The 12368-nt window shown below is 53.2% G+C and overlaps 2 protein-coding genes across 3 annotated transcripts; one reads left to right on the top strand and one right to left on the bottom strand.

The window, feature by feature from the left end:
- The first annotated feature begins 56 nt into the window (after positions 1-56).
- Positions 57-3317, top strand: LY6G5B (lymphocyte antigen 6 family member G5B). 2 transcript variants are annotated; one of them, XM_081040904.1, is made up of 3 exons: positions 57-262; positions 477-605; positions 804-3317. In XM_081040904.1, exons 1-3 carry the CDS (start codon positions 190-192, stop codon positions 1208-1210), a joined length of 609 nt encoding a protein of 202 aa, XP_080897030.1. In that variant the 5' UTR covers positions 57-189; the 3' UTR covers positions 1211-3317. The 2 variants fall into 2 exon arrangements, with proteins under 2 accessions (XP_080897030.1, XP_080897031.1); XM_081040905.1 differs by lacking the exon at positions 57-262 and adding an exon at positions 297-369 and having other exon boundaries at positions 804-1333.
- Positions 3318-4155: 838 nt separating this feature from the next.
- On the bottom strand, positions 4156-8084 carry LY6G5C (lymphocyte antigen 6 family member G5C; the record flags this gene model as incomplete). The annotated part of the gene is made up of 3 exons (XM_081040924.1): positions 4156-4444; positions 6368-6535; positions 7964-8084. The coding sequence occupies 3 exons, from the start codon at positions 8082-8084 to the stop codon at positions 4281-4283; spliced, it is 453 nt and encodes a 150-aa protein (XP_080897050.1). The 3' UTR covers positions 4156-4280.
- Positions 8085-12368: the final 4284 nt, after the last annotated feature.

Genomic DNA, 12368 nt, shown 5'->3' with positions numbered 1-12368 from the left:
GTGGGCCCTTGAGGGGCGGGAACAGATGTTGGGGAGGCAAGCCGGACAAAGGAAGCTGGGTAAGGGCCCAGGTGTTGCCCTTGTCCCAGCCACTGCTCCCACGTTCAGGAACCAGGCCTTGTGGGTGAAGACACACTGTCTCTCCTGTGAAGTTAACTTCCTGCAGCCGGGATCCTGCCCCAGGCAGGAATGCAGCTCTACCCACAGCAGTTCCGGCTTAGACTGCCTGCAGCTCAGGATCAAAGAGCACAGTCACAGGAAGGTGGGGTTTCAGGGCACCCCTCGGGCGCCCCTATCCCCAGTATTCCAAAATGAAGGCCCATATTCTTGTAGGTGTGCTGGTTGTGGTGGGCTTCACGGTGGGGAAGGGTAAGTAGGGCCCAGGGGCAGGAAAGCAGGGGGTGGGGCTCCCTGCACGGCAGGGAACTTGGAATGGAAGACCAATGCTGCATCTCTCCTGTCTTCTGCTTCCTCAGCTCCTGTTCCTCGAGTCCGGACCTGCCACCTCTGCCTCTTAGAAGATCCTTCTGTCGGGTGCATTTCAGGCTCGGAGAAGTGCACGGTAGACAGCTCGTCCCCATGCATGGTGATCACCATCTATTACAGTGAGTTTAAGACTGCTTGAGGCCTGGGACACAAGAAGGAGGCAGGAGGATCCAGGAAGGAGGGGTCCAGAGTTCAGAGCCAGCTGGGCTGAGTTTTTGATCCCTTGTGAAGGCATCTGGGATAGAAGAGGGATGGGGAGCATCCGTGATAGGGGTGCTAAGCTTGGGGACTGTTAGTAGCTGTCCCTTCTCCTCTAGATACCAAGATTCGCTTCTTCATCCGAGGCTGTGGACAGTACAATTCTTACCGCTGCCAAGAAAAACGCAACACCTACTTCTCAGAGTACTGGTACCAGGCCCAGTGCTGCCAGTATGATTACTGCAACTCCTGGTCCAGCCCCCAGCTCCAGAGCTCCCTGCCTGAGCCCCCCGATGGGGCCCTGGCCCTGCCCCTGCCCCTGCCCAGGTCCCAGATCCAGCGGTTCTACCAGGCCCTGGACCTCTCACTGCCCCTCCCCAGCTTCCGTGCTGAGGAGGAACCTGAAGGCCTGGACCCCCTGGCTGCCCTGCCCTTGAACCTGGGCTTGTCCATTGCTGACCTGCGCCATATATACTTATTCCTCAACAGTTCAGGACTTTTGGTTCTTCCTCGAGCTGGGCTCTGACCTCTTACCATTCCCAGATTCCAGTCTCTTCCCGCCTCTCCCAACCCCCCAGCGTCCTGCACTGCCTTCTCAGAACCCCACAATCTCCGCTGCTTTCTCAGACCCTCCTTCCTTTGTACTTATAATGTCTGTATGTCTTTGATTTAATTTTCTCCCCAGAAACCAGTTGGCACAGCACCCAATGCTCTTCCTCATAGAAAATAATCTCGAGTGCAGATTCTGCCCAGGTTGACCTGGGAAAGGCAGTGGTTTCCTCAGCCCTTTCCCATCATCTGAGTGTTCACTCACCGCCCCCACCCCAACCCCCATCCCCTCTCATTCTGGTCACCTGCCACCTTCATTTAGATCTGGCTATACATCCCATTTTGTGCCCATTTCTAAGACCCAGTGCCAGACTGAGTCTGCGGCAAGAAGGATAAGGGGTAGACTTCTGTGTAGATTTCCAGGCTGGGCATCCTGGTGTCCCTGTCTACACCACCCCACTCCTCTCCTGGTATCCTGCTGCCTTCTCCCATCTCTTGTCCCAGGCCTCCTCAGCCCCACTTCACATCACTTGAGTCCTGACACCCACTTCCATAGGTACCCAGGGAGGGGAGAGGGTCTGTCCTGCTCTGCTCCATGTCCCCTGATTTCCCTTCACAATAAATGCACTGGGTTAAGTCTGTCACATTGTTCATCGGCTCAGACTCAGGTGTGGGCAGGTACAGACTAAAGAAAGTTAATTGGGTGTGGGGTTCAACAAGGCTGTGGAGCCCTGCCCACTCCACACGGCCTCCACCTGGCCTGCTCCAAAGGGCCCACATCCGTCCCACCCTCTGTTCAGCTTGAGATCAAAGCATGAGGATTGTGACATCTCCCAGCCTTAAACATGCCCAACAAAATCTAGAAAGAAACCCAAGTGAAGTCATGTTTTTCCACCTAAGAGAGGAGGAAAAACTTTTAAACCAGGAAAACTCAAGAGCAAAGCAAAGGGCCCACATCTGCCTCTGAGTCACCTGGGGCTGTGGGACCTGAGTTCCTACCTGTCCATTCTTTTCAGCATCCTGGAACCCAGGTGTCGCGTGGGGCGGCCTGCGGGATCTCTGATCCCGCTCCCCACATAAGAACGCAGGACATGGTGAGGCCAAAAAGGAACACCCACGGAGCCATAAGTAGGGGAGTCATATCACTATATTCTCACCGGCGGCATCCGCCTCTGCAATCCGCTCTTGCTAGCCCCCATCCTTCTGCTAGCGTAGCCACAGCAGTTATATTAGTGGCCAATGGCTTACGGGTTACAGCTGACGGCCAACTAGCCACAGCTGATGGCCATATGATCACAGTTGATGGCCATTTACTACCCGAGCCAGCACCTTTCTATGTGAGGCCGAGAGCCTGGAAACTGCTTTTTGGGGCTTTGTCCCCACATCAGGGCCCCTTTGGTCAGGGGCCTTTCGTAGATATAGGTATATGTATAATTTTATTTAGTTTTTAAAAACTACAAGCATACTGAAAGCAATAATGAATAGCTGTAACTGCCTTTCTCATACAGTCGGTAAACACTAGACGCACTGGTTGGCGCCAGACCCAGCGTTAAGCACCAGGACTCGCAGGCGGTATAGCCAGGCGTCTGCCCGCCCGACTCGCAACCCAGTGCTGGGGTTATGAGATCTTTTTCTGAAGTCTTGTAGCTTTGTGGCCGGGGGTGTCCAATCTCAGTCCTCTGCCACTTGGGTAAATTGCTGTTTTTGCCTCACTGTTCACCTGTCAGGTAGGGCTGTGCCTCCTAAGACTGAGAGAATGCATGTAAATGTGTACACCGTGGAAGGCAGGGCCTCAAAAATAGACACATGCCTTCGAGACAAACAGACGCTGGCCTGTTTTTAAACCTTTCGGGCAAAATATTCCAAAGTCTTACGTCCCATAAAACGGGCTTTTGTAAACTGTCCCCCTGTGTTACCAGTTCCCTGTCAGCTAACTGCCTTCATCAGCATCCGAAGCTACCACCATACGCCCTCCCAGGCACGCCCTGCACTCAGGGTGGCCATTGCCCCGCTTCGGAGCCACTCAGATGGGTTGTGTCTGCTCGCTAGAGATGGCGCGCCATACAGCATGTACGACGTGTCAGGTACGCGATGCTTGGTACCCATGCTGTGAGGTGACATCGCCACGGCCCCTTTGATGGTGTGTGCTCTGGCGGGACACACCAATGTTAACTTAGGTCAGAAGGCAGTTGGAGGTACAGAGGGGACAGACCTTCCACGTGTTCCTCTCTTGCTGGAGCTCCTCCCCGTGACCTCGGACAGGCCCAGGTTTATACAAACTGGAAGGCAGCCTCAGAGGCTGAGGAAGTCAGGCCCAGAACTGGGTAGTGACTTACCGCGGGCCTTGAAGAGGGAAGCTGAGCCTGGGGACAGAGCGCCCAGGGCTAACCTAGGCCTAGCATCTTTTCCACAGAGTGTCCTCCCTGGGCCTGGTTTGTTCACCGCCCCACTCCCACTGACACCCCGCGCCATGGACCTCCCCTGCAGTCCCCACACAGCTCTGTCTGACAGCACCAACAGGGATGCCCACTGCCCTTTGGGCCTTCACTGTACCCCTTTCCAATTCTTCACCTTTTTGTGCCTACAGCTGAATCGGACATGGAGGCAGGGCAGGAGGAGCTCAGCAGAGCTGGGAGCCCCCTACCTGCCCCCACGATGGGGTAGTCAGGACCCCATCCCTGTTGCCACCTCCACCAGAAGAGACAGACAAACCATGCAGTTCCTACACCAGTTTATTTTGCAGGAACACCTGTCAAGAGAGACCTGTAGGTGGAGTAAGCAAGGAGCAAAGCAGGGCAAAGAGGCAACCGAGAGGTGGAGAGGAGGGAAGGGAAGGTGTCAGACAGAGAGAACTTGACGGGAAAACTCCAGAGACATCTGGGGACGGGCAGAGTGGGAATGGGGCTGTTGAGACATCAAGACTAGGGCTGGGGTCTGGTAACCTGGGGGGACAGGAGGGATGGTGGGAGGGCCTGGGAGCCCAGGTGGGAGTCAGGAGGCTGGCTGGAGACTGGCAGCATTTTACTCCAAAGGCCTCTGCAGAAGTTCTATGGAATATATGACACTCTGTTCTGTGGGTTGTTGCAGAAATTCTGGAAGCAGCATCGAGAGAATGTCCAGAAGCCAAACACCGGAGATGGACGGGCCTGTGTGCAATCGCTCATCTGGGTCCTGCGGATGCAGCCGCTCACCATCATGCCAGGGCCACTGCCTGGGGGAGGGGATGGCAGCAACCGGTGAGGTGACGTGGGAGTCCCTCCATCCCCTCACTCCACGTGCACTTGTCCTCACACCCTCCCCTGGACCCCGAAATGCAGAGATTCCTGGAACTGGGCAGGGGCAGCGAGTGTCAGGGAGTCAGTCACCAGCCATGAACTCTACAGGAGTTTCCCATGGAAGATTGGTGGGAAAGAGTAATTTGAAACACAGTGACACTTGGGGGTGCTGAGCTGGGGCTTGTGGAGCAAAGTAGGGAGAAGCAGCACTTTGAGCAGGACCACGTCAGAAAAAGTTGGGCGATGTATTGGAGGTTGACTTGCACAGGGGAGGTGCTTATTTTATGGATTAAAAGTAAGAGAAGTTTGTCTGCTGCTATTATGTGAGTACATATTAGAGGGGGAAAATCTTTGTGCCCAGGTAGGATGTTTACTGTTGCCCTGCTTGAGAGAGTGAAAAATGAAGTAACCTAACAGTCCGTCAACAGTGAGGGATGTGGCTAGATGGCCTCTGACAGGCCTGCCACGTAGAGCCATGCAGCAGGCCGGCGGGATGGAAGGAGGAAGCTGTTTACAAACTGACAGGGAAACATGAAGTTCCTATAACTGAAACTTCAAAAGCAAATGCAGGAGCGGCAGGCTTGCTCAGTGGTTAGAGCGCAGTGCTCTTAACAACCAAGTTGCTGGTTCAAATCCCCACATGGGCCACTGTGGGCTGCGCCCTCCACAACTAGATTGAAACAACTACTTGACTTAGAGCTGATGGGTCCTGGAAAACACACACTTAAAATAAATAAAAGTTAAAAAAAAAAGCAAACAAATGCACAACAGTGTTTACAGAGGTATGCTACTGTTTGTGGGGGAGAAAAAGATGAAGACGGAGTAAACTAATATTTGTATAGGGTGGAATGTCCACAAAAGATCACAGAAAGGGTAATCAAGACAATAAAGGGTAGCTTCCTGTTGTGTGCACGGGAGCTGGGCGGATTGGGCCAGGAGTGGGAGGGAGACTTTTCTACGACTCTCTTGAATACTGTAACCATGGCTATACGTCAGCTATTTAAAATCATTAATGTAATAAAATGATTTGAATTAAAGTCACCTTCATGCAGTGGTTAAGAGTGCCATCTCTGGAGCCACCACAAACTGTGACTTAGCCCCTAGGACAATTGGGCAAGGCATCCACCTTTCTGCGCCTCTGTTTCCTCATCTGTAAAATGGAGTAATAATACCTACTTCAGAGGGTTGTAAGTGCTTCTTAGAATGGTGCCAGGCACTTAGCATGTGTTATGTGTTTGTTAACTTTAAAAAGGTGAGGCCCTGGGTGGACGAGCAGGCATGAAAAACAAGGGAATATAGTCAACAATCGGTAAGTTGAAAGTGAGGTGGAGATGTCCAGAGGGCAGTTTGACATGACAGTATGGCCAAACGCTCAGATTCAAGAGGAACCAGTATATGGCTGCTGGTTGAAGCCAAATAAGCAGATAAAATGGTCTGAGAGAGTAAAGCAGTAATATAGCTAAGGCCCAAATCTTGGTGAACATGAACCATTAAGGGTCAAGGAGAATGAGCGAAGACTCAGTGAAGAAGATTCGGAAGAGGCAGGAGAAGAGAGATGCTGGCAGGAACTCCTGATATACGGGGACAAGGCACTGAGGGAAGGCTAGTGGGTCTGGTGATCTTGAGCTTCCCTAAGGCTGGGTGCTGTGAGGGCGGTGGAAGACAATCAGCTGTGCACTGAGGAGGCCACGGCAGTGCAAGTGGAGACAGCGAGTGGCTCTGAAGGTGAGAAGAGAGAGACAGCGATGGAACGGTATCTTAGGGTTGTGGAAACCAGACTTGGGGTGTAGCTTAGGACACTGGTAGAGACTCAGGTTGGGAATGGACTGGGCCCAAGATGGGCGGGAGAAGGCGCCTACTGTTCTTGATGAAGAGAGTCATGCAGCTGCTGCCAGGCGAAGCGAGGCAGATGTCAGATCCCAGAAGGCAGCCCAGCTCCTTGGTCTCCAAGAGGCATCGATAACAGCGCAGGTATTTGGGGAACTGAGCTGGATGAGGGGGTTTTTGATTGACAGGATCAAACTTACCTAGAACACAGAGAACCCCCGTCTGCCTAATTTCCAGGTCAAACCCACCATTCTCTCCCACTTCCCCATCTCAGAAAATTGATGATTTAAAGAAATCACCAATTCTTTAAAACCGTTTCACTTAAGCTTCCACCAGAAGCTTTAGTCCTCATTAAAAATATCCATTCTCTTTTCTTATACTTCCTGAAATGAGGAATTCATTCATTCATTCATTCATTCATTCAACATGTTTTTGATGGGCCAATATGTGCCCAGCACTGTGCAGGCCTCTAAGTTCAAGGGCGAGGCGAAGGCAGCCCTTTCCAGCTTTGGGCAGCCCTGGTAGGACAGTTCTTCCTTTGGGACCTGGTTTCCCAGTCCACAACCCCTTGGACTCTCTTTTGAATATGTTTTCTTGATCTGTCATGTTGAGAAGTGAAAATGAGAATGAATGCTTCCTCAAAGGACAGGAAGAATCTCTGCTTTGTGTGGACAGGAGACTTCGAGCAGCCCAGGGCCACATTCTTTACTTGGTGGCCCTTTCACAGGACAGACTCATCGGACTTTGTCTACCAAAGCGCTCCCCATCAATGTGCATAATGGTTGTCCCTTGGTATCCGTGGGGGATTGGTTCCAGGACCTGCCCCAGATACCAAAATCAAGGATGCTTACATCCCTCATATAAAATTATTTAGTATCTGCATATAACTCACACACATCTTCCTGTCTACTTTAAATCATCTCTAGATCACTAATACAATGTAGATGATGTGTAAATAGTTATACTGTATTGTTTAGGGAATAATGACTCGGAAAACATTTCTGCACCTGTTCAGTTACAGACACAACCATCATAGGCCTAACTACACAGTACAGGTCAGCAACAACCAACTTTTTTCTTTTTCCCGAAAGTTTTCCATCCACAGTTGGTTGAATCCAGGGATACACTGTTGGTTGAACCCTTGGATACAGAGGGCCGACTGTACATCTCCCTCTTCTTCTGGTCCCAGGCCCAGACCACACATTAACGAGTCCTCAGACCCAGCAGAGCACTTGGTGTGAGGTAAATGCTGAACAAACATTTTGAATCCTGTTTCTATGGAGCTAGTGCTTTGTAGCCAAGTGAGCACCCAGCTTCGTTCCACCCTGTGGATCCTGGTGCTGTCTAGCATGTTCCCCGAACCCTCCCTATTCTGCATTGACCTCATGAGTTCCGTTCAGCTCATCGCTGTTGAGACAGCCCTGTGGTGTCACTAGAAATCTCCCTCTGAGTGAACATCAGTCCATTATCAGTGCCCAGGCATTTTCCTACCAAGCCCACTCACCTCACCTCTCCTCCTAGCCGGGTTTACCTGAGTATCCTGGGAAGATGTACCCAGACACCTGGTGTCTGTGGGTTTCTCTATCCAGCAGGCCAGGAGACCCTTCTGACCCCTTAGAGCCACTTACCGAACGCCAAGCTCATCAGGACCAGCGCTACTAGGAGGACCCTGTACAGAGGTTGGGGGGTGCTGTGGAGGCCCAGGGGACCCAGACTCCAGCTGCATGCAGGGTCAGCCATAAAATTCATGACTGCCAACCAGCTTCCGGTCTGTGCTTATATTGGTACAAGAGAACTTGGCCAAGAGGAAGGAGAGGGACAATGGCCTTTGGGGTGGAAATGAGTGCCAGAACAGCCAGAGGGACAGAGCGTCCTCACCCACGTCCACTCTGGGGGCCTAACAGCCTGGCTTGCTCACAGGAGCCCAGCAACAGAAGAATGAGAGAGGAACATTCTTTCATATTCATTCAACAGACAATGTATTGAATCATTGCATCAGGTGTTGTGGACACAACGTCGCACCAAGTACCTGCTGTCAACCTAAAAATAAAAGGCCTTTCAAAGTGAGAGGCAACAGCGTTTAAGTGAGATCAGTAAGAATAACTATTCGGGAAGAATCCATTCCAGCAGAAGCCCAGATAATGTTCTCATTAGGCGACAGGCAATGGGTATTTATGAGAACGGGAAGGGGAATGAGTACATCAATAACAGAAGGAAGGCATTTCTATTAGTGCAGAAAAGATAACATAGTGATGATAATTCTAAACGTTTTAAGTTTTCAGTCCAGTAGTCATCAGTCCAGCAGTCATAGTAACTGCTTTCTTGACATTTTTGTAAACAGTTCTTTGGGACACAAAGTTGCCCTAGGCCCAGTCCAAAGGTTTAACATTCCAAAGGTTTAAGGCATAAGACGTGCAAGGCAGTTCTGGGTAGACAGCTAGCAGCTGCAGCTCCATTTTACCTACCTTGATTGTTTACACTGCCTCCGCAGAGCACCCAGTCTTACTGGGGGAGTCAAGTCAACAAGCAACGATAGGGTATGAGGGGTGGAGGACAGAGTGCTTTCTGGGAGCACCTGGGAAGTGGAAACTACTGACAAAGGGATTTCAACAGAGGAGTTAACATCATCAGTTTTCCATTTGTAAGATAAATAAGGAGGGAAACCAGTTAGGAAGCTGTTCCTGAGTCCAGTCACAAGATGGCAGTCTGGTCTAGCAGAAGAGAAGCAGGGAAGCCCAAAAGTGACTGAATCTGAGATATATTTAGAAAGGATAACCGGCAGATTTGGACAGTAAGGTGAGGGATGGGGGAATAGGCTTGCACAGATGACTGACTGGTAGTACCACCTTCCAAGATGGGAAAAACGTAGCACTGTCAGAAATCCAAAAACGAGGACCCGTGGGTCCGCAGTGACCATACTCAGCCCAGTGCCCGCTGTGGGTTCCGGGAAACCAACACCTTTCCCTACGCCCCCTTTTCCCCCGCCCCGCCTAAGCTCAGCTGCAGATCAGTGGGTCTGATCTCCGGCGCCCACAGGCCCGGGCGCTGTGTGCTCTCTCTCTGCGCTTGGCTGCACCTCAGCGCTCCCACGAGGACGCGGAGGCGGCCCCTAGCCCAAGCTCAACTCTCCGCCAGGAGGCTGGGAAGAAACCTGAAAGGGCTTGCCGGGCGATAGGACCCAACGGACACTCAGAGCATTACGCGGCTTTCCCGGAAGGTGGCGACACAGCGCCACGATCCCGCCCGGGTCGGGATTCTGGAGACCGCGCCGCAACCGCCGAGCGGCCGTGGGCAGACCCCAGGTGCCCCGCCTACTTCCCAGCTGGGGCCTGCTGGGCTCCCCCGCGGCGCGCGCTCTGTCCGAGCCTTGCCACTTGCCCGTCCCTCTGCTGAGACCCTCGGGGTTTTTACTTTATGGGTCGTTGGGCTACGGGAAGTTCTCGGCGGCCAGACACGAACCACCTGCTCCAACTTCCAGTTTGGAGGTTTGGGGCGGGTTCGCAGAAGGGATCCCGGGTCCCCGCTATGGTACCAGACCATCCGGCTTCGGGGTACCGATGACGAAGATGGGAAGAAACGGAGACTTGCGCCACGAAAGACGGATGGGAAAGAAGAAACACGAGAGGAAAACGCACACCGCTGCGCGCCCCCCAAGAACCTTGGGATGAATTAAGAAAATTGTATTCGAGTCAGTAATTTATGTAGGTGCCAAGGGAGGAGCGCCTGGCACTTACATAAATGTCTGTTGCATGGGACACAGTGATAAACGAAGAGTCAGAGAGGAGGGCCACCTCTCGACGCGAAGAGGAAAAGGGGGGGGCAGAAAGGAATTTCACAGCGCGCACTGAACCCCTCTCGAATATAAAGCCGCAACTGAAAGGCCAAGGACTACGGAGGGCTACCGGTGGCGGAGGTGGGGCTCCCGGAAGGGGTCGCCCTGAGAGGCCCGGGGGGACTTGCTGCGGAGCCTCAGCGGCCGCGGCCCTGAGGGTGGCTGGAGGGAAGACACTGGCGGCCCCGCCTTCTCCGGAAGGGACGTGTCCCACGTTCACTAATCCCACCCTTGTTTAGTTTCACTCCTTCCCTGTCCACGCGGCAGGGCGCGGCCAGTGCGCGCGAAGAGCCGCGAGAGTTTGTTGGCATGGTTCGTTGCCACGGGCTCCGGGGTGAAGAGGTGGGGCGTTGCAATAGTCGCCATGGCGACAGCAGTGACTGACTGTGCGGAGTGCCCCTCCCCTGAGGCAAGGGATGCTTGGGGATTAGCAGCCGAGGGATGAAACAAAGGAGGTCGGGTCTGAGGCCCGAACGCCAGTTAGAGGAATGGGGCGGGGCGGGCGAGGGGCGGGGTTACAGGTGATTGGGTACCGCGCGAGCCGGGTTCTGTTCCCGCTACTGTCCCATGCCGCGGTCTGGAGAGGAACTGGAGAGGGAATCGTTAACCCGAATATAAATGAATGAAAAAAATGAATGACTGCGTTCCTGAGGGAGCTGGGATGGCTTGTTGATTGGATGGGTGGATGGATGGATAGATAGGGACCTAGCTATCACCGACGCCTGGGCCTCCCACGCTCCGGGACCCTCACTCTTTCGTGACAGTTGTGCCGGAAATACATGCCCCTCCAGGGGTCGTGGAGCAAACCCTCAACCCCAACAAGCAGCGGAGAGCCGAGTCCAGCATCTCACACTGGGAGCCGTGCAGGTTGGAGCATGGGCCAGAGAGATAGGATGGGATAAGGGATGTCCCAGCCTGGGACCTCCCTCTTCTTCCCAGATTTCCTGCCCAGGCGCTACCTCTCCTTTCTTCCAGCCTCCATCCTCTCTCCCAGTTTGCCCAGCTCCTCGGGGACACCTGGACGTCCAGACCTCACCTGGTTCCCAGTACAGCAACAGGGTCTAGCAGATGCGGGGTCCACATCTCAGCTGGTCTTCCCCAGAGATTGCTGGGACCCTGCTATACCGGGTGAGGAGTGGACAAGTCAGCCCTGGGATGGGGGTGGGGTGTGGTTCTTAGAATACAGCTGCTATGAGGTTTATCAAAGGTGGGGAGTAAACTGGGAGTAGACTGAGCCCTCTGGGTGGGGTGGTCCAGAATTCAAATGTTGAGCCTCCCCTCTCCACCCACTTCAGAAATCCTCCCGGCATCCACTGTTCTCTATAGTATGTGCAGGAAGAACGGGAGAGGGAGTGTGGGGGGGAACAGGTCAGAGGTCCTAATGGCCATGCCGGGAAGGGGGAGTTCTTTGTCTCCAGGGTGTGGGAGGCGGGGCTGGGTGCCCCCTATTTACATTTAAGGAGTTCCCTTAGCTGAACAAGGACTCTGTTTCCAGGATATTAACTGTCCTTGTGGATCTGGGCAAGGTTCAGAACCATGCAGCTGGCCCCCAACTTCATGCTCCACACTTCCCTCACTTTGCCCTCGGGGACAGGATTGGGGGGCATATCAGCTCTCCAGTATTTGCCACAGGGGGAGCATTTTGGAGCTGGGCCACCTCCCCTCTCTTAACCCCAAATATCAGATGTCATATCACCTGACAAGTCTGTCACCCTGCACAATGGAGCGGCAGTAAGCCCCGCCTGCCTTAAGGAGCTGCGGGCTAGCAGAGCTGCCGCGTGTGCCCAGGACTGCAGTGGGGCTTCGTGCACTGCTGGGGAGACACTGAAGTTAGCCAGAGATTATCTAGGGCATCGGAACATTGTCCCCACGATAAGTATCTTGTTCAAAACGGTTGACCCTGGGTGGTAAACCTAGGGGTGTGTCATCTGGAAGGGAGGCTTCCAAGGGAAGAAGGTAGCCAGACTAACAAACTGATGGGTGAAAGAGGGACTGACTCATTGTTCCATGAGGCCCAAGGATTGGAAATAGGAAGGATGTTACAGGGAACCGATGTCCTCAGGGTCAACCTAAGAATCTTGTTACGGCTACCCAAAACGCTAAGTGTGGCTCTGGGAGGACGTGAGTCCTCGGTACCCAGTCCCTGGCAGGCCCTGTGTTTGTTAACTTGAAAAGTGCGTGTGACTTGATGGCACGGAGAG

Source organism: Rhinolophus hipposideros (genome assembly GCF_964194185.1).
Source record: "Rhinolophus hipposideros genome assembly, chromosome: 3".
NCBI lineage: Eukaryota > Metazoa > Chordata > Mammalia > Chiroptera > Rhinolophidae > Rhinolophus > Rhinolophus hipposideros.
Note: the sequence above shows the minus strand (reverse complement) of the source record. Positions and strands in the feature narration are given on the sequence as shown.